Source organism: Cinclus cinclus, chromosome Z (assembly GCF_963662255.1).
Source record: "Cinclus cinclus chromosome Z, bCinCin1.1, whole genome shotgun sequence".
Classification (NCBI taxonomy): Eukaryota; Metazoa; Chordata; class Aves; order Passeriformes; family Cinclidae; genus Cinclus; species Cinclus cinclus.
Window position 1 is genome coordinate 61,232,300 of NC_085084.1, and position 26,561 is coordinate 61,258,860.

Here is a 26,561-nt window from a genome sequence, read left to right on the forward strand (position 1 = left end):
CCCTTTCCGGGCTCCGCGCCGCGCTCCCGCCCCGCGGGACGGACCCTTGCGCGCCGCGCGGGACGGCTCTCGGTGCCGCGGCGGCGCGCGCCCCGCGCCGCTTCCCGCCCTCGCACCCGGCGGGCGCCATGGCCGTGGGCGGGGCTGGCGGGCGGGGCCGCGCGGGCGCTGCGGGACCGGCGGAGGGCGGGCGCTGAGCGGTGGCGCAGGGGCAGGCGGGCGGCCATGGCCTCTTCGCCGGGCGCCGAGAGCCGGGCGGACCCTGGCGAGCAGGAGGCGGCGGCGATGGCGGCGTTGCGGGCGGAGCTGGGTGCGTGCCGCGCGCATCTGGAGCGGGCGCGGCGGCGGCTGCGGCGCACCCAGCGCCTGTACCGTCGGGAGCGGGAGGGCGGCGAGGCGCTCAGGAGGCAGGTAGGGCCCCCCACCCCGGACACCGCGGCCCGCGACCCTTCCGCCCCCCCCGGGCGGGCCGCACGGAACCCTCGCGGCCGCCACTCCCGGGCCGGGTGCCCTTCGGCCCGCGCTCCGCTTGTTCCCTCCACCCGACGTGCCCGTTCCACGCGGTCCCTCGGCTCGCCGAGCCCGCCGGGCTCCCCTGGCCTGCGGGCGGCCAGAGCCGGTTTGAGGTCTCGAGTCAGAGCTTGGCGGTGAGAACAGTAACGCCTTCTGTACTGCAGGGTTCGGTGTGCAGTCAAGAGGGAAAAATTACATATAGGCAGAGGGAAAGAAGTTTATTAAACGAAACGTGATGTAGAGTGGTAGAACTTCTCTGAATGCTTATGGCAAAAGACGGAAGTTTAGGGGAGCCCTTCTCGCGGTGTACAGCTCTCTTGTGAGGGGAGGCAGACGAGCAGCACTGGTTTCGCTGGCAGAACCCGATGGAAGGACCTGAAGTTGTGTCAGCGGTGTTTTAGATTGGATATTAGAAAAAGGTTCTTCACGCGGGGGATGCTTCGGCAATGGAAGAGGTTCCGCAAAGAAATGGTCACGGCAGCAAGCCTGACAGAGTTCAAGGGGTGTTTGGACAATGCTCTCAGGCGCATGATGTGATTGTTGGGTATGTCCTGCAGGGCTGAGAGTTGGCCTCGATGATCCTGGTGGGTTCCTTCTAGTTCAGAACATTCTGTGATTTCTACGTGCCACAGTTGTCGCTACTGAGCAGTAATTATTGCTTTAAATCCAGCTTTACAGGGTGGACACTTAGGAATAACCTTGTTTAAGTTTCTCTGCTCCTTTGTGAGCAGAAATTACATGTTTCTTTATACCAACCATTCAAGTACAAAATCACTTAAAACACCTGTGATGCCATTATGGTTTGTCTGAATTATGGAATGCAAAAAAGGCTGACTCTTCTCTGAGATGGCAGACCACTAAAATACAGTATTATGTTTTTAACGTGCAATTTTTCTTTCAGGTAGAAGAACTCACTAAAGAAATCCATAATAGAAAGGAGAAAGATACATCCAGTGTAGAAGTACAGACAGAGGACTGTGCTTCATGGTCACAAGCAGGTAGAGAGAGTGGTGGCTGTTTAAATGGGGATATAGAACAGTACCTTAGTTTGAAACTGTTGTAATATAGAGTACATTTCAAGTCTGTATCCTTTGCTGAATTAAATTCAGTGGCATGACTTTCTTTCAGGCAGTTTCCTATGTATTCAAGGCATTAATTCAGGATAATATGGAACTAGCAGAATTAATGCCATTGTAATTTGTTGGGTATTAATCTCATGTTGCAAACATCCATCCTTTTCCAATTTTTGAAGTATATTAAAACAAGACATAATTTGTTCAATAGGATTAGAATAAATTCAAAGTAGAGGCACTCCCTAATATTTGATTTTCATTAGACTACATATTTGCATAAATTTCCAGTTTATGATTTAGCATCCTCAAACTGCATTAATAAAATACTGCCTTGCTAATTTATGCAACTTCAACTTTACTTTCTCTTCCCCTCTCCCCCTGCAGATTATTACTACTATGAAAATTATTACAATCACATTGATACTCAAGATTGTGCATCTGAAGTACCAGTGCAGCACAGTCACGGGACTGAAGGCACTGAGCATAATTCCACAGAGGAGTCGGAGACAGGTCTTAATATTCCGCTAAGGAAGGATAGCACCAAAGCTATTGATGGTGGAGAAGAGGAAAATTCCATCCAGAATTCACAGGTTTTTGGACTGTCTGGAGTTTTACCAGTTTTGAAATCAGTACTCTGTTAATATTCTATCTAAAAGATGTGCTCCTGGTGGTTTTATACCAAATGACTTTTTGATGGTGGTCTAGTGTTGATAATATCTTTGTACTTCAAAACTAGTTATTTTTGAAGTATGTTCCAAGTGGAGAATGCTCTTAGATTTGTGTCTTGGAGTTTGAGAGTTTTTGTAAAAAGGCATATATATCCTGCATAGCCTGGAAGTACGATCTTTTTTATCAGCACACTATGTCCAACATGACCATGCTGATTTTCTTAAATAGTACTTTTAATTTTTTCTTCCATTGACATAATGAAGCATGATATAAGGAAAAGAGCATTGATGGGGGGCGGGGTTATTTGTTTATTTTGTGGTGGCTCGGTTTTCTTCCCTGCTCTCCAGCCATCTCTTAGGTCACTCACTTAACTGAGTTTGTGCCTTGGCATCTAGCAACTGAAATGGAACAGAAGGCAGAAGTCTGTCTTAGGAATGCTCTGAAAGATGTTTTCTCTGTGCATTTTTGATGTGAGTCACTTTTGAGTAAAGCTGGGGAAAAACGAAAGACACAGACTGAAGTCTTGGTCCTTGTGAAATCGGTAGTTTACCAGTAAACTACAGTCAGACTTTTGCCTTCTGAAACAGTCCAAGTTCATAGAACACTTACATTTCTTATTTTCTGTTACCAGGAGGCAGAAGAAACTTCATTACCAGAAGGTTCTTTGGCAGAGAGCTTGAGAGCTGCTGCAGAGGCTGCTGTTTCACAAACTGGATTTATTTATGACGAAAATACAGGATTGTATTATGACCATAGCACTGGATTCTACTACAATTCAGTAAGGATAATTTCCAAAATCCTTGGAATTTTTTTTGTATCACAAAAGTTTTGTTAGTAAAAGTTGATATGAGCAAAGAACTAAGATCCAAACTTATCTTATATTTTGAAAAACAGGTTGCTGGAGATGAATAGTGCCAAACATTTGTTAATCAGTTTATTAATTATTTTAGTCGAATTAAAGATAGCAGCCTAAGATACAAATTTAGATTTTATTTCAGCTCTTTTTGGTATCTCCTAGATCTGTAAGTTACTTGGGATTGTACAAATTTTATGCTTTAAAGCTGATCTGTAAATCTTTCAAATATAAAAGCTTGAGCTTAAAGATGTCTTGTAAAAAAAGACATTTTTGAAGTAAGTCAGTTGCTTCGCCACAGTGAAAAGAATGTTGGGAGAAAATACACAAAATGTTTATGCTTTTACTTGAGTACTGTTCGATTCTACAGGAAAGAAAATACCACTTTTAGAAGTGTTAGAAGATCATTAGATGATGGATCAGAATTTCTTAATGGTTACTTTTTGCTCTACATTTTTATATAGCTTTTGCAAAAGTTTTCTTTTTTGTGCTATGAGAAGTTCAAATATGTATACAGATCTGTGGAAAGATATGTATACACTGTACTGCACTGAGAACAGAGTTTGTTTGCAATGTTATATTCAATTCAACTAAATAATGCATGAGGTACACACCTGTTTGTTTTCAGAATGCTTCTAGACTTAATTTTTAAGGTTTTAAAGGATACCATTGCTTTTGATGTAGTTTGTGGATTTAGTTATATGTAAGTGTTTGGGGATACAGGTTACAGTTTATGGTAGAATTATCCAAAATAATATATTTTCTTGGTACATACATGTTCTGAATTACAGGAAATATTCTTGCATTATGTTTACTGGCAGTGTTCTGATGATGGGGCTGGGGGCTGCAGTGGTAGTCTCTCTGAGAGAAGGCCAGGGGCTGCCTGGACATGGCTGGTTCCATTGCAGGGCACTGCACAGGCATTAGAGAAGCTGGTGGTGCCTCTCTGAAACCAGTGCACAGTGGAGTCTGTATGGGAGGGTGAGTGTGAAAAATAACCCTGTGAACACCAGGGGCAAAGGGGAAGAAACAGGAGGAGGTTCTCCAAGCACTAGAGCAGGTAATTTCCTGCAATCCATAGAGCAGACTACTCTGAAGCTACTGATACTACAGTCCATGGAGGATCCCACACAGAAGCAGCTCCTTAGGATGCCTTTTTTGGCTACATAAAAACAGAGGCCAGACAAAATTAAGGGAATAAAAAGCAGTTACATTTATTGAAGGGCCTTCAGGTACATTTAGGGTAGACAAAGCCCCCCCACCAGGGGCTACACCCAAAATGGATGATGCGTCACAGGTTTTCATGTTTTTATAAGTTTGGTCCATTTGCATTTTGAGGGTTAATCATCCAATTGCAGCTTCAGGTAATGAAGTAATTTACCCCAAGTTTACTCTCCCCCCAAACTCACTTCTGTGTAGGTTTCTTGGGTCCTGAGTTGGTAAAGTGTTCTTGATTCCCAAGCCTAGAGAGGAATTGTTTTGTCTGACCAAAATAGGAAAGCAGTAGCTAACACTATATGATAGAGTTTAGGGTTACACACTAAAGAATTGCAGGGTTACAAATACATGAAAAATATAAAGCTAAAATCCTGTGGTATCACTTAGGGGACTGGCCTGTGGAGAGCCCATCCCAGAGCTCCCATGTCTCCCTGTGGAGGACCCATGCTTGAAGCAATTACTGAAGGTCCCATGGTGGGCAGGGTAGAAATAGCAGCAGAGAGGGAGTTTCCATGAGCTGATCTCAGCCCCTCTACTCCTCATTTCCCTGTACCACTTGCATGGGAGAAGACAGGGAGAGGAGCTGGGAATGAAGTGATGCAGTTGAGCTTGTGAAAAAAAACAGACTGGGAGATACGTTTTTAATTTGATCCTTATCATCCATCTGTATTTTAACTATTTCCAAGTTAAATCTGGCTTGCTCATGATAATGACCTCCGTGTCTTGACTCATGAGCTTTTCATCTTATGTTTTTTCCCAGTCTTGTTGAAGAGAATTGACAGAGTGGTTGGATGGGCATGTGGTAGCCATCCAGGATCAAGACACCACAGTTCTTTCATTTTGTCAAAATTCAAATGTGATTCTTTATTAATCAGATGTTTCTTTGAACAGTATGCTTCTTGAGGTGATGATAGTGTTGTGCTTCATTTCCTGTAAAGGAGAACCAACTGTATTACGACCCAGCAACTGGAATTTATTACTACTGTGATGTGGAAAGTGGCCGATACCAGTTTCATTCACGAGTGGATCTGCAGTCTTACCATGCCTCTGGTAGTAAGCACACCAAGGATAAAAAGGGGAAAAAGAAGAGAAAAGAACCAGAGTGGATTGCTGCCGATGAGTATAAGGTAACTTCAGACACGACAGAGAGAAAATGCAAAACCTCTTGGGTTTTTGTCCATGATGCAATTTATAGGCTGTGGGACTTGGTTTTATGCAGAGAATGTATGCTTATTTTTGAACTATTTAAATATCCTTAAACTGTACGCAGCAGGTTGTTAACATGTAGTTAGTGTTCAAATAACTACTAGTGATTAAGGATGAAATTTTTATCTTGGATCTCCTCACTTTTTCAATATTTTTTTATTACTACCCAACTGTAAAGGTGTCCAAAACTGAGTGTCAGTGAAGTTTTTTGAGTAGTGGGCATGCTAGAATGAATTCAGTGTCGTGTGGGCTGGATTTACATCAGAAGTTCAGTGTTAGTGGCAGTGTCTTAGACTTGGGATTTTGGCTTGTGATTTGGTGTTGTTTTATTTGGTGTTGGTTTGGGTTTTTTTTGGTTGGGTTTTTCAGATTCACATTATGAATCAAAAAAATGAAAATCTTGAAAATACACTCATACACAGTCTTTTCTGTGTGACTGCATTCCAGAGCTTAGTCCTTGGCATTTTACTGTATCTCTGCTGTATTTGGTGTTGGTGTTTTTGAAGTTCTATTTCTTCACATATTATGGTCTCCTGTTGATACTTGGTCACTGTATTTTCATTGTAATTAGTGTGGATTATTAGTGGATAAGAGGTACATCTTAATAAATGCCTATTGTAATTAATTTTCTGAGTGCTAAGGAAGCATACCATGTGGTGTGCTGTCTTGAAAAACGTCACTAACTCTTAAATGCCAAGAAGTACTAACACAGCTATTAAACCTCAGGCAGCATTTCCATTATGAACACTCTTACTGATGTTGAGTTCTGTCCTGCCAATTTGTTCTATAATTTAAAGATAAAATTGAATATATTGATTTCTCTAGTTTGAGTTCTCCTTGGTGTGCATTCTTCAAAGCTATTGCTTTAACTATGACATAGTTTCATTATGTAGGCCTCCGATATGCAGGTTGGTTAAAATCTGAAATCATTACCTTACTGTCCAGGTACCTGTACATCATAGTCACACAACATCAGTTCAGAGTTAAAAAAATTAATCAGGAGTGAGGTCATCTGAAAAACTTGAAAATGGAAACTATTTGCATAAAGGAAAACTGTAATTAGGTTAAATGGATAGTGATTGTTGACTGATTACACATTTTATAAGCAAATTGTGGCTAACGGTGGAATTTCTACTCCTTAAGGAAACATCACATGAACCCTTCCATTCAGAAAGCTTGGTTTGGATACTTAGCGGCACTAAGCAAAGTGGTTCTTTAGATTTATGATAGCTAATGCAGTCAAAGTGCAGTTTTACCAGCACCTGGGTTCTGGGCCTGCTCTGTGTGAATGCTGAATTAGCATTCTGCCACTCCCAAAAGGCATTGGTCAATACAGAACTTTACCCAGCATGAAAAACTGGGAGGAATGGGTCTTTTTCATAAACCGATTAATAAGTCTCTTAAATTTAATTCTGTGATGAACTATTATCTAAACTAAGAAGAGAGTTTATAAAACTTCTAAGGCACGTGTAGGTCTGACATATCAAAAAATACACTTTTTAGAATCCCATCGCAGTCTGCTTCTGTAATCTCATTGTACTCAAAATAGAGGTTTGGCTTTAGCTTACTTTATACCAGCATTTTTATGTCTTGTTAGCATTTAAATAGTCTTGTTAGCAGATTTTTTTCTGTGAGACTTCCACAGTCACAAGGTAGAAGGTAAACATCCAGTTTTTTTTTCTTCTGTGTTTTATTGATGGTGAACTGAGTACTTTGCTTTGTTTATGAATTAATTTATTTGACCAACAAGGTGACAGGGGAAACATTTAAGGTATACTGTAGTGCACAGATTTTTTCTTCTGTGAACAGGGAGTGAAGGTCTTTGTCAAAGAAGTAATCATGGTCTTTTTTACTTTCTTAAACAAAAACAGGGAGAATACAGAGTGAAACATAAAACACTCTCCATTTTAAACTTCAAGAAATAAAAGAATGCCTTTTTGTCAGTGCACTTTTTTGTAAATGCACTGCTGGCTTTAGAAGATAAAAGTACCTTACTGACATAATTTACATAGCTGAGTTACAACATTTTATTTTTGTACTGTGCTTATTAATTACTTAAAGATTCCATGTTACATTAATATAAAATGTTAGTATTTTCTAGATTAAATATAGTATCTGTCTTATAAAATTGGAAGATTAGTTTATAAGCTGCACAGTCAAGTGCAAAAATGCATGGTACTTTTTGGCAGTGTAATCGTCCAGTTTAGTCTTGTATTGGCAAAGGCACTAATTAGTTCATGATAGAATAAAACTAAAAATATCTGGTTTTAAATAGGACTTTGTTGTTGAAGCATTGCCTATTGAAATGCTTTTCTCCAAACTTACTGTCCAGCCTTCTTTTTCTTGCCCTGAATGCAGTTGAAACTGTTAAAGCTATGATAACGCTTTTGAAGACTAGAACCTCATTACCACTTTTCCCAATCGATTATTAAATTGTACTGCTAGCCTGAAAAATGGTCGCAATGTTGCCTTATTTATTGACCAAAGTAGGTTTTACTTGTCTTTTTTACTCCACAGATGATACAGATGGGAGAAGGGTTTGTTTTAATCCCTGGGCTGTGGATCACTAGTGTTAAGAAAGCAGGATGTCTTCCTGGAACATGTTGTTCACCCCCTGAGCTTTATAATTCTTGGGTGAAGCTGAGGTGGTTTATAAGAATATCCGTTTAAAGCAGGGGAAGACAGCAGTACTTACAGAGTCATAACATTTTTTTCTCTCTTTTCAGTAAGGGAATAAATGTAAACAAATATTTATAGATATTTATTATTACTTAAAAATTGTCAAATACAAGAAATAAGGAAATTTAGCAGCTATGTGTGTAGATTATCAAGCATATATTTCTAGGTAGACCGTATTGGTAAGCAATGATTTAACCAAAATTGCATGTGATTTTTTAATTACTTAACTTAAACCAAAGTGAATACCTTTTTTATTTAAAAAACTATTGTAACTGGAACAATCCATTAACTTTCTGTTTCTGGTCACAGGAGGTTTTTTTGTGGTAGTTTAGTTTCTAGCTGTTGTGAGGAAGTTCATGTACTCAGTTATCTTACATATAGTATTTATTTGTAAGTAGGAAATTAGGATACTTAGCACTACAGAAATGGGAAATGAATTGTCCACAAATACTGTAGTATGCTTAAAGAAAACCCAATATATTTCTGTGAATTAAAAGGAAAAAAATAATATATTAAAATGTTACTGCATTACAAGCTGAATAGCCAAACAAGAAAATACTCATAAATGTCGGCTGAAATGAATGTACTTCTTCTAATTGTGAAAAAACAGTGGAGGGAAAACAGTGTGTTTACTGTCACCTGGGGAATGTTCCTAATTTATACAAGAACTTTCCTTTAAGACATCCTTTCTTTTCAGTTGCAAACAAACTATATTACAAATAATAGTTTTCTTCTGACTTGTGAAACAAAGTATGATGTCTCTACTTGCTTGCTTTTAGTTGATAATTGGGATTTTATTTTTGGTAGGATGAAGTATTAGCCTCTGTGCAGGGCATATAAAAAGATTGATAGAATACCTTGGAAGTTTCAGACATAGTTTAGTTCTGGTATCTTTTTGTAGGGGTAGGTCAGAAAAAAGGTGGGACAAGAAACGGTATTTTCTTCTGTATGAGAAAGACCTTTAAATAAGTAAATTTGGAAAAGTTTAAAAATATAAAAGCAATGGTGACATAAGTGCAGATAGAATTCCTGGTCCAGTATCAAGGTCCAGGATTTCCACACAGTTTGGAGGATAGACTGTGTAGTAGTGATCCTGCAGTACTATTTGCTGTGCTGAGGCCATTAGAAATATATAGAGAAATATAGAAGGAAGGTCTGACACATGCCTGTTTTTTCCATAAATTGTTCTTAAGTTTTTATTTATTTTCAAGCTACCACCTAGTAAATTTTATTTCAGTGTGGTACTCAAAATTAACTTCTACCATATTCTTTTCCATTATAGATGCATCGTAGCTGCTTCTGTAGGAGAGACAAGGTGGTTTTAGTAGTGTTTCCCATAGAATTTTTGAAGCAGTGATTTTTACTCTTTTTATCACATTTAGTTTACTTTTTGCTGATATTCGTCCCATCTTTAGGTACGTCAGTTGACAGAAACCATGGCTAATCTGAAGATTTCTTCTTTTGGATTGGCAGCTTCTGGTAAAGGTAGAGTTGAGACAACAAACACACATTAGTCCATGGATGTTTGCCTTTAACCTTGATATTTTTATTAAAGGAAAAAAAAAATCTAGTAATTCATGTGTAGATACATTTTTTCCTAAAGGAATTAATAAAATTTTTTAAGCTATTTAGTCAAAATCCATTTACGTGCAAAGTAGCTTTGAAGTAGATCTTAAATACCATGTAAGTAACATCTGAAGAAAACTTTGATGGCATTCTAGAATATTTGGCAAGAGAAGTATTTAGCATTCCTGTATAACATAAAGCATCTGGACTAAAGAAACTGCTTATTCTTCAGGTAAAGTTATATATTTCAGAACTGTACACCAGTGTACAAAATGGCTCCTATATGCTGTAGGAAAAGCTTCTTTTTTTCTGGCATTTAATTAGATTTCTTGCACTGGAAAATTGAGTATTGTGTAGGGTGGATGAGAATAACTGAAGTATTTGTGGAATGCTTTTAGCACATGAAAGCTTGGTCATTTGAGTGAAAGAGCTATTTTTAAGTGTTTGAAAATATTTCTTTAATAAAATACTGAATTTCAGATTAATATTTCATATTGAAAGAGTCAATGCTAAAGATGTACTATTCAGTCATGTAGAAGAATGCTGAGAACCCATGATTCTGTTAAATCACCTACTGAACTTCTAGCAAATCAAAAAACAGACTACAGATTTCAGAAAAGTCGTATTTGTCTGTATTTGTATGCTTTGTATAAAATAAATTTAGAAAAAATATAATTTAAACAGTGCAATTCTTTGAATTGGGCTAATTATGCTCACAATAAATTCTCACTTATGGGCATGCTGAAGAATTGCATGAACATAGATGTTGGTTAGCCATAGTACAGAATACTTGAAGTTGAGGAAGATGAAATGTCTTGCTCTGTAACAGTAATGCAAAAAGTACAGTTAAATGCTCAAAATACTTGGAGTTTTTTCATTAAAACGGTTCAATGACAATGATAATATATGTTTTCTAGGTAGGACAATCTGCATTTCATTTCTGCATTTCAAAAAGGTCATTGTAATCAGTAGTTTGTGGCATATTCCTTATAAAGTAAAATCATCAATTCCACTCACATAAGTATGATTTGTTATTCTTAGAAGGATCAGTCCTCATAGGATACATAAATATCCTGATTTCAAAGTACTTTTGGCTGATTTTGTCAGGGATGCAGAAATTCAACTCTGTAGTTAAAAAAGTTAATCGATCAGATTGATCACACCTCTCAGCTTCAGCTTAGTGAGAAAAACCCAGAGATCATGTGGTAATACCTAGTAGATAGAAAGTTTTTCAAACCTGCATCACATTGAATCAGTCCATGTCTAACTCATGACTGTTGGTGTCAGTCTAGATGTATTGGGTAAAGCAGCAATGAAAAATTGTATGTGCCTAATATCATGGTGTAAAAAACTGTTATATAATGAGTATCTACTTGCATACTTTGTGTCTTGTGGCATGAGTTTGAGATGAAGAGTTAGTCATTGAGAAATTAAGTGCATTGGTAGAATTTATGGCATTGTTCAGGGTAGTACTTAACCATATGTGCTTACTGCCAGTCTCTGGTTTTTAAGTGATGACTATATGGAGGCAACTATTTCCCTAGCTGGGCTTTAATATATGCTGCACACGTTCGGAGTTCGTACTGGTAGTCAGCCATGGTTTAACCCCAGCCAGCAGCTGAGCCCCAGGCAGCTGCTCACTCGCTCCATCACCAGCAGAATTGGGCAGAGGATTGGAAGGAGGAAGAAAACTTGTTGGCTGAGATACAGCCACATGTGCAAGCAAAAGAAAAAGCAAGAAATTAATTCACTGCTTCCCTGCCTGGGCAGGCAGGTGTTCAGCCATCCCCAGGAAAGCAGGGCTTCAGCACAGGTAATGGTGACAAAGTCCAAACTCAATATCCCTCCTGCTTCTTTGTCCCTCCTGCAGCATTTATTGGTAAGCATGATCCCATATGGTATGGGATACCCTGTGGGCAGCTATCAGCAATGCAGGTTGTGTCTTGCTTCCAACTCCGTGTGCATTCCCCACGTCCTTGCTGGTGGAATGGTGCAAGAAGCAGAAGAGGCCTTTCCTTGTGTAAGCACTGCTCAGCAATAAGTAAAAAAAATTCTCTGTATTATCAGCCACATCTTCAACACAAAGCCCTACACTAGGCACTGTGGATAAAATTAGCTTTCCCCCAGCCAAAACCAGTACATAGTCATAAATAATGGAAAAGGATTTCTGCACCATGAAATTGTTTCAAATGCTTTAGGGCTCATTCAGTGTCTACATGCTTGTTGTTTATACGCTTTGTCCAGATGTGCATTTTAGTATAGATCCAGGAAATCATGAAGTGCTCAAAATCCATTTCATTTTTAAAATCCTTTATTTCATACGGGATTTCCTAAACATGAAGACTGCATTTTTATCAGTACTTAACTATTTAGTTTATCTGCTTTCTTAACAATTGAATGTTGCAGTTTCGAAAAAAATATAGAAACTGCTGAGAAGAAGCTTAATGGTCATATTGCCAAAATCATAGAATGGATGTGTAGAATCCTTGGTCTATTTATGAGAGTGTTTCTAAAAATTCCTGTTTTCAACACAGGACCAAGAGTCTACTCTTTAGTAGAAATACCACCTTTTTACTTTCTAGTGTAAAATACCTGAAATTATGCCAAAAATAATGGAATATCACGGGATTCACCGTGGAGAAGGAGTTGACTAGTTGGAGGCTTGTACATGGGCATCAGTGCATCACAGTCATGTCTTGTTTTGCCTTGCTTGTGATTTGAGGAGATGGTGAAGTTTCTTTGTTTTCGGATTAGATTATTATAGAATACCCTGAGCTACTCTGGTAGTTTACCGTATTATAGATGTAACACATTTTAGAGTTTAGAGCAGAACACTTTGGTATGTTTGGTGTCAGTCTAATACCCATACCAAACATAAATATAGACAAAGACAAAAACACTGAAAAATATAACTCTCAAAGGGAAAAATGAGATTTTTCAAAAATATTTCTATTGGAATTAATGTGTTCGACATGTCTCAACTGTGTTGTCTTATCTGTGGCAGGATTACTACATTTTTTATTTAAAATGAACATTACCCAGTGACCTTGCTGTCCTGTTCTTTCTGTTCAAGGACTCAGGGGATTCAGGGAGCAGAGCTAGTGTTTTACAGAGAAACCCTGAACAAACTGATAATCTTTCAGTTAAAGCATGAAAAGCAGCACTAGTTTTACCTGATAACCTGCAGTCTTACTGAAGATATTTCAAAGGTACACTGTCCTGTCTAACAGCTGAGAGGAGTTCTTGTGTTTGTCATAGTCTGTGCCTCTGATGTATTTTTACAGTTCTGAAAGTGCTTGAATTTCCATTATGTTAACCTTCACATTAATACAAAGAAAAAAGTCAAGGATGTATTTTTTACCTGTGGTGTTGCAATATTTGATACAATTCAAGGCAATTGAATGCATTTACTCTGAACTCCAAATGGCATGTAATTTAATCTGAGATTTTACTTCTTTTTTAAAGGTACTTCTTTTTTGTCTCTTTGCTCTTTTTTTTCCTTTTTTTTTTTTAAGTTGTCAAGCTCCTAGATTGAGAATTATATTTTCAATGTACTCTGGCAAAATTAATATGAAACTTTAGATTTCTCAGTTTAAAAATGTTGGGGTTTTTTTATTTTTGATGATGAAATAAGTGGAAGAACCTGTCTGATGATCCAATCTGTCTGATAGTCAGTGGAGAAATTAAGACATTTTTTGAAGTAGAAAATGGATTTTTAGTAGAACTATTATATATTTTATCATTTTGTAGAACTATTTTAGTAGAACTATTTCACATAGCCTAGGTTAAGTTTGTACTCTTATCTGCTATCTTGATTAAAGGCTCTGTGACAGATATGGTTTAGAAAGAATAGGTCTATAGTTAAAAGCATGAGTGGGCATTCCAGATATTTTGGACTCCGGTAATAAAAAAGAAGACAAAAACAGGAGGAAGATACAATGAAGATAAATTAACGACCTTCTAAGCAAGTTGCAAGAATTGAATAAGAGAGGGACAGAAGTGAGTGCCATAAAAGCAAAATAGGAAAATATTCAAAGTGATGCTGTACAGCTTTGAAAATGAGGACAAGATTCTAAAGCTTCTAAACATTCTGAAGTGTGAGAAAAGAGTGATGGTTAGAAGAGGAGTAAATGGAATTTAGAAGAGGAGGGCAGTCACACTTTCCCAAATAGAAAATGGTCTCAGTCACATGTAATGGGATTTGAAAATATTTTTACTGAAATGTAAAAGTTCTGCTGATTGCATGTGTGAAACTTTTTGGAAATTAAACTATTTCTCCATAGTTATAAAAATAATTCTTCCTAAGTGAAGAATTTACTTCCAGGGAATTCTTTAGAAAAACTCAGTCTGTAAAGTCTGTAACATTGTGTAACTCCCCTCCAGGACTTGGACACAGAAGAGCAGAAGTCATCTAACAGTCTGAACTGCTTTTCCACCACTGAGCAAGTAAGTTCTACTGAAGAAGATGAGTCTCCAAATGTAAGAAAGAAGACTAAAATGGACACAAAACCATGGAACAGCCTAACGGCCAAAGAATCCGTTTCTACGGATGGTATAAATGCACATTCCCATAAAAGTACACCAGACACTGCAGCATATACAGATGACAGTAGAACAGCAGACACAGACAGTGAACCAGAAGAAGGTGAAATTACAGATTCTGAGTGCGAAACCTACAGTGAGGAGGAATTAACAAGTGAAGAAACTGGTGATTCAGAATACTCAGAAAATGAAGGTGAATTATTGTGGATTTTATATGGTATTACTGTATTTTTCCAGGAGCCTGTTAAAAAAAAGTTTAGATAATTTTATATAAAAACATGTGACTTGAGATACTTTGAAAAAGGGCTGTATGTTACCAGCATTTCTTTCCCTCTTTTCACTTGCACAAAAGTAAGTAGTAGTGTTTTTATAAAAGCTGTTACTGAGTATAACATCTGTGCTTGTGCAGAAACCTCAGGGATTGCAAAAATTTGGTTTGATTGGGAAAATGAAAGGAGAAAAGAAATGCTGCTGCTAAAGTAGGGGTTCTAGACCAGTAATTCACAGTAATTTTATGTATTGACTTCCTTAAATCAATATACAGTATTTTTGATACTCTTTGTAAACCATCGTGTACGCTTGAATGCAAGGAGGGTCTACAGTGGTGAAAAGCAACATGAAATAGTTTACTAGTTGAAACCTATTTTTTGTATATTCCAGTGGCAACTTGTAAGAAATGGAAATAGACAGAAATCAGTGTTTTATATCAGTGTTCTGCTAGATCCTTAAAAAACAAAAAAAATGAAGGTAACCTGTGAAAAACTTGATGCAGGCAGTCAGAACTATGTATGTGCAAACAATATTCTAAATCACAGAATGAAATACAACCTACAGAAAACTGTACTGTCGCCTGTGCCCTGCTCACAGTTTGTTGTCTGTTTCTTAGGTTTGCATTACTTTAGTTAACTACTCAGATTCTAGGTGATTAATGCTAACCAAAATGTGCTTGCTGCAATCAGGCTTTCAGACTAAATTGTCTTTTCTTAATATGCAATTTTGTAGTAATGCTGAAGTAATAAAAGCTGGGGACCATTTCTCCTCCCCTAATACCTTTTAATGTAGTGTCTTCTCATCTATGTCTGCTCCTAGCTGAGGTCTTTGGAGATTGTTTCTACAAATGTACATCCAAGTATAGAATTCATACAGCTGTCAGAATGTAGTATCTTAACAGAAAACCAAGCAAAAAAGCATATGCTTCTGTAGGTTCTCTTGTTTTTTCTTATCATGTTGATGAATAGCGCTCCTAAGAGAAAAAAAACAGTAAAAATACATTTTACATAGAAATTGTCAGATATAAAGTTTGATATGCAGTAGGTCTGTGATGTGGTGAACAAAAAGGTACTGCCTTTCTCAAAGTAAAATTGTTCTCTAATCTGTTACAATTAATGATCCATAAATATATAATATACTAGTGAAATTTGTGAATGTATATAAATTTTACTGGTTTAACTAAAGAGTTGTTAACATGTAAACCAGAATTAGAAAACATTTGTATACTTTGTGTGCAGTTGGAAAGCCTTTGAAACAATAATCTCATCAAAGTTTTCTCTCAGATGTTGTTACACATTTTTTTATGAAAGTTTCATATTATTCAGACAGGTAATGGCTGAATGTTTTTCAGTTTTTTTTAGAAGTATGGACTTTAAAGTTAAAACTGTAATGTGTTGGTAGTAATGGTGGTGGTGGTTTCTTTTCTATATAATTATAGATGAAGAAAAGATCTGGCCTCCTTGTATCAGAGTAATTGTAATAAGATCACCAGTTCTGCAGACTGGGTCACTTTATATTATCACTGCTGTGAAGCCTGCTACAATTGGAAGGTAAAACTGAACAAAATTTTATATATATACCTCTGAAACTATGTCTCTCTGAAAGCTGTGGAAAGCACTTGGGATTGCTTGTCTCTACTCCTCACGCTTGTCTTCCTAGCCTGCAGCAGTTGTGAGCTACTCTGATTAGTCTACAGTAAGAAATCCAAGTCAATTCAAGTTCACATAGCATGTTGTCATGATAATGTAGCAGCATACACAGTTAATGCAGCTCAGCAGACCTGAAAATTTGTTAGTGAAAACTTGATGTGACTAAGCCCCAGTGGCAGCATAGCTGCAAGCCCTTCTTTGAAAACTTGTTTCCTAGAAAGTTAAGTAAATTTTGTCCCAGGCCACCGAAGTACGTTTTTTTTAAGAAGAGGAAGAACACGCTTCAGAAATTCAGGATCACTAGGAATCATATCATAGACTTACTCATACATTCAAATTTCAGTATGGTTTGTTCACTGGCTTTAGACAATAAGTTGGTTTGTGCTAGACTATATGCATTCTTACAGCTCTAAATCTGGTTTGTTCATTGTGGATGATGAATTTATAGATGATATAAAGCTTTCTTCCATGGTTTTTGAAAATATCACCCTGAAAAAGCTGTTTCTGTCTAATACTGATAGATCTGTTTTGATTAGCTCTTAAAGGTTGATTACATGCATATGAAGATCGACAGACAAATGTACTTTGAATTTGCATGTAGGTCTTACACTAGCTGCATTGCTTCTTAATCCCTTAGTATAAGAATCTAATACAGAAATCCCTCCTTCCTACTGCACTGTTTTGATAACAAAAAATGCAAACAAACCAAAACCCACCCTGTACAGATTACTCTTTCTTCACTTATATTAACTGCCTAATGCAACCAAGAATTTAACTTCGCCATTGAAGACTGATGCCAAGATGCACTGAAGGATGCAGAGTTCAGACTGTTATTTAAAGGTGTTGCATGACAGTTCAGATAAAAATACCAGGTTTATAGATAAGACTTAGTTGGTGCCATTTGATCATTTATTAATTGTCTGCTTTGTATATTTTATACAAATGACAGAGGAGACCTGAAGCATCTTTACATTGTGTATACAGGAACACAATGTTTTGTATCTGTAAAAATTCATAATAGCTTATAAGAGAAGTATGATGTTACACTTCATCTGAAATATACCTTTCATAAGCCAATTATAAGACTTATTTCTACTTTGTTGTGATTTGTGTATCAACTTGCCTTTCCAGAGAAAAAGATGCTGGACACACGCTTCAGATTCCTGAAGTTGGAGTCAGTAAGGTATCTCTTGTTCATATCTGCTGAAAGGTAGATCAGAAGACATAAATGTATGAATGAAGCTTTAGATTTTATGGCTTTAAATTTGGAGCATCATATTAATTTTTGAAATACTTTTTGGAATGAGATATATGGGTTTAGCCAGACTTGAATTTTAAAAAAGGAAAACATACACTCTTTTACTGAATGGGAACTTTAAGACAAACAACAGTGTGTTTTCAGAGTCTTTGAGTCTTTAATTTCATGGTTGTTGAGCTTGAGGAAAAATCCTGTTAAATACTAATGGTATATAAAATTTTGATATCAGGTAATAATTTCTTTACCAAGTAATGCAATCCTTGCAGTTATGCTCAGAGCAAGAGGTTTTATTTTTTTTTTTCAAGTAGTTGTAGAAATTATGTAGAGGGAGTTTGAAAAAATGAACATAATTCCTTTCAATGGTAGATAGAATGGAAATTTTTATTGTTAATTCTGTGCTCTGTTTAGCTAAATACTTCAACACAGACTCCTAATAAAAGAAAACTGCAGATTCACCAAGTTATGTCATCCAAACAAAAAGTTGGTTAAAAAAATCTGTAAATGAAAGTATCTCATGAAACACACTTTACTATGTTTATTTTAAATGATAGTTCTCATTAATTAGATGCTGTATTTCATACTGAATAATTTCCAGAGTAAATATTTCCCTGCCATTAATAACTTTTTCAGGCATGTGTTTGAAACTGGGCAAATAAAGAAGCCAAAAGGCTTTTATTTTTCTGTAATGTTACCATTTTAGTATTTGTACAGGAGCTGACAGTTTTAGATAAGAAGTTACTTCACTTTTCAGATAAGGAGTCAAAGGTAAAAAGATAAGTTACATATCTGCAGAAATAAAAAGTTATGTACTAGTTTGTTTTCCCCACTCTTAACTTTCTAGCTGTGATCAACTTTGGTGTTCGCTTTTCTTGAGTGCAAAGGGAGATTTAAAAAATGCTACACCCTGTAAATTCAGCCTCTTCAGAAGAAGTTGTAGTCCTGTTCAGTAAAGCAGAAGTAGAAAATAAAGCATCTATTGAATAAAATAGTCAGTCTCCATCATTATGCGAGTGTTCCATGTAGTAAGGAATGCTAGCCTATCTTCAATTTATTTTTTTTAACTCAAAGCAGCAACTAGAATTGCTCTAAATTGTCAAATTTTGAACAGTTACTTCTCTAGAATTACTGCTTCTACTGGAAGTTCTCGTAGGTTGGAGAAGTTGGTACTTTGGTTTGTTCAGTGACCTTTTTTTGGAGGAGTGAATATCTTGATGAATTTGGCCAGGAGTTGTGCTTTTTCTGGTCTGTGTGGGCTTGGGAACAATACCTATACAGAACTGCAACAAGACCAACAAAAAAACCCAAAAACCTTATTAGTCTCAGTATCAGAAAGGAGATAAAAGAAACAGCCGAAGATTGGTACTGATTGTGTTCTAAATGTTAAGGTGCAGGTGAAGGTGAATTATGTGAATGTTATGAAAGCATGGCATTTAGGGAGTTAATTCAGATCTGAAGACCAAGTAAATGGAAGCAGAATGAGATCTTTTTTTAGATGTGAGTGCTGTAAAATACCTTAAGAGCAAAAAGCCTACTGTTCAGAAGAGCAGTTGAGAAGGCTGTATTACTGAGTCTTGCAGTTCTTTAAGTAAAGCATACTTTCCACATTGAAAGAATATAGAATATAGTTGTCTTGTACTGAATCAACTTATGATCAAAATAGTTACATTATTAACTGTATACATTAGCTCATGCTGTTGTGGCCCATTCATTTACATTTCACAAGAATGAAATAAGATGTGATAACTTTACTAACTCAAGAGTAGAAGATCCACTCATTTTAAAGGTCTCAAAATATATTTTGAAATCTTACCTTAAAATAACATTTAAATTGCGAAGTGTTCACTTAACAAGAACTTTTAACTTAGGCTTCTGTTTGTCAGTTTCACGCAGAAGTATATTTTGACCATGATTTGCAAAATTATGTTCTTGTGGATCAAGGCAGTCAGAATGGAACCGTTGTTAATGGAAATCAGATTCTCCAGGTGAGTACCTGTTGTTTTAGTGCTCTGTATATTGCAGAAAACTAATCTTGTGGTCATTCTAAATGTTTTACAGCAAATCACTTGAAGTGCCATTGTATGTCTTCTTTCATACATTAATGCCTCCCTCGGTTCCCTTCTGATTTTAAGGCCACTCAGAGTACTTAATGTTTGGTTACACTAGGAGAAGTCCACTATGGTTGCAGTTGCTAGAGTGAAATACTCAGTGTAGTTAAACAGTTGCCCATGTTTCTGAGACCCGATTGAACTATTGAATTGTGAGCAGTGTGTATGAAATAATGTCCTTCATGAGTAGTTAACTTGGCTGCCAAAATTTTCTTTTGCGGTAGCCTAAAACAAAGTGTGATCCCTATATCCTGGAACATGGAGATGAGGTGAAGATTGGCGAAACTGTGCTTTCTTTTCACATTCACCCCGGCAGTGATACTTGTGATGGATGTGAACCAGGGCAAGTTAGAGCACATCTTCGCCTGGACAAGAAAAAAGAGTCTTCTGGTTAGTCATCACAGGATTTATTGTTTATTATTGCTGTTCACTTTATAAACATAATTAGTTCATTTTTCATACTATTTTCTTGTTAGCTGGGAATGACTGTACATAATGATGTATTTTCTTCTTGGTATATGTTTCTATGTATAATAATATCAGAACAAAAATTCTCTCATTTGTCTTATGATTCAAAACATTGTTACATTAGCAATTACAAATTCAGTCCTGCATTCTTCCTTTCAGTTTGTCCAGCTCTTAGCAAAGAAGAGAGAGAGTTAGTCAGAAGAAAAGCATTAAAACAAATACGGATAAAATATGGTTTACAGGTGAGTTTACTGCAGAAGTTGATTAAGTTTTTATAATCTTACGGTTCTTGCTTTTTTTTTTCCTTAGTACTATGTGATTCCTGTTTTAAGCCATAGACTTAGTTGAATAAGGGAGGTTTTCAGATGCCCTTAAACTTAGCCTGGTTTGTCTTTTTTATTGTATTATTTGTCTTTTTATTATTGTTTACAAACCTCTACAAAGAAAGATGATGGTAAGAGGGAAGGAAAGTTCCATTGAAAATTATTAGAAAGAAAATCCTTTCAAAGTGTACAAAATTCCTAATTCTTTTGAAGTTAAGATTTTGCAAGACACTTCTATTTTTATTTCTGTAGATTAAGTTTTCACTGAATTGCAGTTCTATCTTTCATTTGGAAAGAAAATATAATGAGCAACTGAAAAAAATATGGAAGTAAATGGGAATTTTTTCAAGTTTTTAAGCCCATAGAAGAATACCAACATGAACATACAGGCAATATAATGTGTATGTATTCAAATTACTTTTGTAGTAGGGATAATTTTAACTGTGCAGTTGCTTCCAGCATTTGTACTAAGTATTCATGTAGAAAACAGAATGCCATCATTTCTATCAAATTCTTCCAAAGTAATGCTGATACAGAATCTGTAAAAATACATAATTCTGTTATTTTTTCTGAAAAAAAAAAGCTGCTGAGGAACAGGCTAAATATTTATATAAAAAGCCAGTGGCATGTCCACTTGGTTTTGTGCTTAATATGGAGAGATTGACTGTTCATACCAAGAGAAGATTCAAGAGAATCTGTTATTTGATTTACAGCTTCTGAGAAGTTACTGAAATTGGAAATGTTATATGATGATGGCAATAATATGGTTTACAAAGGTATGCCTGTAAGCTGAGAAAATACTAAGGAATGCAGGTTTTGTTACAAGATTAAGAATTAATAAAGGCTGAAGTTGCCATACTTTTGGAGGGAAAAAGGGAAGTTAACAAAAATAAAGAATTTAAACCCCACTCTCTTTGTCTTCATGCAATTTTGTATGCTTGGAAAGAACACAGAATATGAAGACAACAAGGCAGTGAAAAATCCAAAGTACAAAGACAGAGCAGGAAAACGCAGAGAGACCGTTGGAAGTGAAGGAACCTTCCAGAGAGATGATAGTTCAGCTTCTATTCATATGTAAGTTGAAAGTATCCCCCATGTCCTTCTCTTGTGAATATTAAAAAAATTATGATAAAATAAATATCAATTTGTTACTAGTATGCAGTTTGTTAGATTACAAATTACCTGTATATATTGTGTTAGGAGCGATAGAAAATTTTAAGTTTTTCATATTTCGCATTTCACATGCATTTATTTGTTAACTCCTCATCTTCCATATAAAAATATATGGAAGATATGGAGTTAAGAATGGTGGTAAGGACACTTACATCACTTCCTTACCAACTCAAAAATGTGAAGAACTCACCAGCTTCACTACTGACATCTTCAATAGTGTCTGTTTTTTCAAATTGTTTTATTTTTATTTTTCCTACTCAGTCCCAGTAATAGTACACATGTAGATTTTTCACCTGCAGCTTCTCTCACTGTCACTATAGGACACTCATAGAACATGTATTTACATACCTCTAAACTGACACTTGATGTTCCTTCCAAAGTGGCTACTTCACCTCTGCAGCTGTAGTTGGTATTTTTTTAAGAAGCATAAACTTGTAGGTGCTTGTAAATTAATAAAACCAAGTGTGAGATGATGAAATAGGTGCAGTAGGATGAATTGGCAGTGATACTGCCTTTTCTGTAGTGTAATCCATACCCTCCTAACCATGATGTATCTTTTAACTCCTGAAGCAAGTAGTTCAGAAGTTCAGGAGTCAAAAAGCTGATATTGACTAGAGACTTGTTAACCAAAGATATTCTTGAAGGAACTTGAGAATTAGCAAGGATCTTCTGGATAGCTCGTGATGGACTGATCCCTGGTTTCTATACATAGGAATGTTTTTTTGTTGTTCAGTATTTGAAAGCATACTCTTTATATTAATTCTTGCTTATCTTAAACTTTCTTCAAAGTGAAATCAGCAACAGCAACAAAGGACATAAAATGTTGGAGAAGATGGGATGGAAGAAGGGGGAAGGTCTGGGAAAGGATGGTGGTGGCATGAAGGATCCGGTAGGTCTTTCTGGTTTTCACTTGAAACAAAAATAATAGAAATGTGTTTGTAGTGAAAAATATCTAGCTGTATGCCACTATTCACTTGAAATTTATCAGAAACTTGGTTAGGAAGGAATAATCTCAGGAGGACTAATCCAAATTTGCTTGTTTGTGGGGTTTTTGTTTTGTTTTGTTGGTTTTTGTTTTTTTTTCCTAAGGAGGTATTTTGAAATTTTTCGTAGTAGTGTTGTCCCTACACTGTGTTCATTAGGAAACTAAGCAAAGGAGGACAGACAGCTTCTAGCCATTGAATTAGTAATCTCTCATTTGAATATATGAAGTCTGGAGGAAAATTGAAATAATATAGGTGATGTGAATTGAAAATTGGTTTAGTGTGGAATTCTTTCTCAGAGGCTGACATAGCACAAACATCAAGCCAGATGATGAGCATTGAGAGAGGGAAAGCTATCAGAAGTCATTGCAGACAGCAAGTTGTGGGCCTCTGTGGCAGCCACGTTAGCCCCACTTTTGTCACCAGAGATGTGCTGTCTTTTGGCAGTAGTGCTGCACAGAGCCACACCATGCCCTGTGCTGTCAAACTAACCAGCATAGGGATCATATGCTGCTCATTCAGTGAGGTGTATTTCACAGTAATGTTAGTGGCAGGGGACATTATTCATAGTTCCAGAGGTGGTGATGTGACACATTATTTTCATGGCGCTGTTTGTGTATGAGCTAGGTGTTTTAGAACATGAAAGTGCTTGGGAAGAGGGGACGGAACGTGTATTAGAAAAACAGAATTTATAGTATTTAGAATACCTAACTTGCAATTACAACAGTATTTCATGTATTTGACAGATTCAACTGGAGTTGCATCAGAAGCATGCAGGTTTAGGTATTAGGAGACCAACCTCAATTGAAGATGTTCAGCTTGTCCAGAGCAAGAATAAAAAGAACTGGGATAAAGCAAGAGAGAGGTTTGCTGAAAACTTCCAAGACCCTAAATCACAAAGGGATATACCTAGGAATACACCTTGGGTTAGAGGGACTGTAGACTGATGTATCTAGTCCCACAGCAAGGTAATTCCTGAGTGTAAATCATTGGGAGAGAATTTATTTTTATTCTTTTTGCTTTTGCTGAAGCAGGAGTTTGGTTGTATGTAAAATACTGTTGTGGAAAAACTTATTCAAGATTAACTTTGTTATGTTAATTGGTATTATGTAATCTTCATGCTTTTATACATTTTTAATAAGATAAGGAGTTTAGAGGGATATTCAAATTTAAGTACTTGAAAATTATTTTCATCACAAGCAGGAATCTTTCACTGAAGATTTTACACTTCACAGAAAATTACACAAAACATCTGTTACACTTAAATATGATACCTTTAACATTTGAATAGCGGTTTAAAATCAAGATGAAAAACAAATCCCCCAGATCCCTAGTAAAAAAGTACCATATTGCTGTTTCTTCGTGTTTGCCATGAAGTGCTCGACAAGAGGCACATCACCCTTAAATTCATACAGTTCCATACTAGCTACATGTCTCAGCATACATTTGGCAAAGGAAAAGAGGGGAAAGGCTTGTTTTTAAATGATTCATCATTACTGTTCAAAAGTACCATACTCCATTAAATAAAATACCAGCATTAGTGAAGAAGGCAATGTTCAGAGACAGCTTGTAGCAAAATTTTCTTCTGTGAAGAACTTGTTTTGAGATTTGTTTAGTAAATCTGTATTATGCCTTTAAAAGAGGAGGTATGTTTAGAAAACTGCTGTCTGTTTGTATTTATTAACTTCTTTTTTGATACATCCATTGCTGGCAATGGAATTTATGCCAGAAAGAAAAACAACTGATTTTTGATGGGAAAGGATTTCCAAACTGAAGCTAAAAGACTGATATTTATTGAATGTTCCTAAACACAATAAATCATTGTCAATTTAAACAGTGTGCTTCTTCATACTGTCTTGTCCATATGCTGGATAGGAATGCTCTTCTAAAATGAGTACAACTTAATCCCGCTTTGTTCAAGTTGAATTTCTGATACTTGTCCAAGGAAATGTGGTACTGTCACCGTCCTACCAGATCTTGCAGGCAACTGTGAAGCACTGTGGAGTAAAACCAGAACACGTTACCACACATTTGTCTTAATCTAAACACATACAGTATAAAGCAAAAGGTCCAATCTATTACTTCAATCATGAAAAGCACCCAAGTTTACAACCTGAAGCATACCTTACTTCTGCAGACAGAGGTGAAGATAGAGTTATACTCATTCAGTGTGTGGAGCACTATAACTAACATGAGATCAGAGCTCACCTTTGTAAGCACTTTGTGTTCTACTGATTTAGTGATAGAAATCTATTATTGCTGTTGCAATAATATACAAGTATTGCTGTATTATGTACTTAGCTGTTGCATTCCTTTCTACTGGCAACTTCACATTTTCAGAGGCTTTTTCTAGCTGTGAAAAAATGTTATTCTCTAAGTTCTGTTCTGTCCTTGTTAAGTTTTAGTTCACCATTTATGTAAAAAGCTTGTCCTGCTAGTAGAAGGAAAAAGCCCTGTATGCTAAAAGAATGTTTATGCCCTTTTATTTTCTTTTTACTTCTGTAGTCTTCAGAGTAAATCAAACTATAAATCTTAATTTGATGTAAGTTTCCCTCTCCCCAGTTATTCAAGTGTAACCGCTCTAAGAACACTGAATCACTGAGTTTGCAGTTCATGAAGTTTTTGAAGTAAGACATCATTTGACTTCTGTGAGAGGCATGGTCTGGTGCAGTCAAGACTGACTGCTTTCTCTGCAAGTATTGCAGCTTCCTCTTTCAGCAGTTCCGTATACAGGGCTGCAGCTTAGTCTTGGTTCTGTGTTGGTGCGACAAATCCTATTCTCTCTTGATGCTGCCTAGGGAAGTGGAAAAAGCAGTACCATTAATACAAAGATTGTTAACAAAACAACTGGACATAAGTTTGAGTAATCCTCATCAAGCAGCTGTGTGCCTTTATTGAGTAGGAAGACTTGTATTGAGCTAAACATGACTTTTCATCTTTTACCTTAGTGACTTCTTAAAAAGTTTTAAGTACAGATGAGTGAGGTGAAAACCACCAATTGAGTGCAAGCCTTATGTGCAAATGCAGTACTGCTTTCCCTCATATCAGAAGGGGAACATGAGTTGCTATTGCACTTTTATAATTTTGGAGGCCATAACCAGTAAGATACAGCATGAAGTTTAACTGTCTTACCTTCTCAGACCTCCAACCATCCTGTTGCTTTTCCCAGCTTATGATTCTTAGAGTTGCTTTTTTATAGAGCCCAAGTCAAGTTTTAGCAGTTTGCTTTATAATACTAAAGTTCTCAAAGACAAAATTAATCAGTTTATATAAACAGTTTCCTGTAGTACTCACAGTGAATTTTGTGAACTTAGCAAACATACTTCTGAAATTTAAATTCAAGAGTAGTAGGTACATTCTTTTAAGAGTTGAACAATCCAGCTGGCACATAACAACAGGGAGTGCAATCAGTGTTGTGTAAAAGGCCCTAAACTATCTTGATATGAACTGCTTTTACAAAACCTACCACGGGATGAAACTGGAGTTTGTTCGAGCAAAGCTGCTGCAGCTGGTTGTGTGAGGTTGTGTGAAGTGAAAGACTGAGGCTGCCAGCAGGTAACAAATCCACTGCAGGAGGAAGAGACGTCAAAACCAGCATATTGCTTACCAACAAGACCTCCTGAAAGGTACATTCCAATGGATTTTTTCTTGTGTGATCATTTTCCAAGTGCTGTGACCTTCTGACCTGGGATATTTTTCCTCAGCGAGTTTCTGTTTCATCTGCACCTTATTTTAATCCAGCAATGCCTCTCTGCTGATGAACGTACCTCCGTACTGGTTTACGGTAGCAGTGATCCTTTTTCAGCCCTTCAGCACACCAGGGCACCACCCGTTTTACTCCGTCCGTGCCCAAATGTCCCAGTGCCATTTCAGCGCTGCAAATAGGACACATGCTGCCGCTCCTGCAGCTCCTTGTTTAATAGGGTAGGGGAAGAAGCGGGGTCACGGCCCGGTTGCTTGCACTGCGCCGAGGAGGCCGCGCAGCGAGCCCGGCCCGCCACCACCTCCGGCCG

At 37.0% G+C, this 26,561-nt stretch overlaps 1 protein-coding gene, 1 long non-coding RNA gene and 1 other non-coding gene across 3 annotated transcripts; 1 reads left to right on the forward strand and 2 right to left on the reverse strand.

The window, feature by feature from the left end:
* The first annotated feature begins 225 nt into the window (after positions 1-225).
* AGGF1 (angiogenic factor with G-patch and FHA domains 1) lies at positions 226-24,352 on the forward strand. The gene is made up of 14 exons (XM_062513135.1): positions 226-411; positions 1,415-1,511; positions 1,971-2,176; positions 2,887-3,033; positions 5,265-5,453; positions 14,161-14,512; positions 16,028-16,139; positions 17,370-17,421; positions 19,377-19,478; positions 19,826-19,991; positions 20,229-20,311; positions 21,339-21,466; positions 22,355-22,454; positions 23,295-24,352. Exons 1-14 carry the CDS (start codon positions 226-228, stop codon positions 23,493-23,495), a joined length of 2,121 nt encoding a protein of 706 aa, XP_062369119.1. The 3' UTR covers positions 23,496-24,352.
* LOC134056373 (uncharacterized) lies at positions 24,320-26,561 on the reverse strand. The gene is made up of 2 exons (XR_009934148.1): positions 26,156-26,561; positions 24,320-25,342 (listed from the first exon to the last, which is right to left on the reverse strand). It is a non-coding gene; the product is annotated as an uncharacterized LOC134056373 (long non-coding RNA).
* On the reverse strand, positions 25,567-25,695 carry LOC134057071 (small nucleolar RNA SNORA47). Its single transcript, XR_009934196.1, has one exon. It is a non-coding gene; the product is annotated as a small nucleolar RNA SNORA47 (small nucleolar RNA).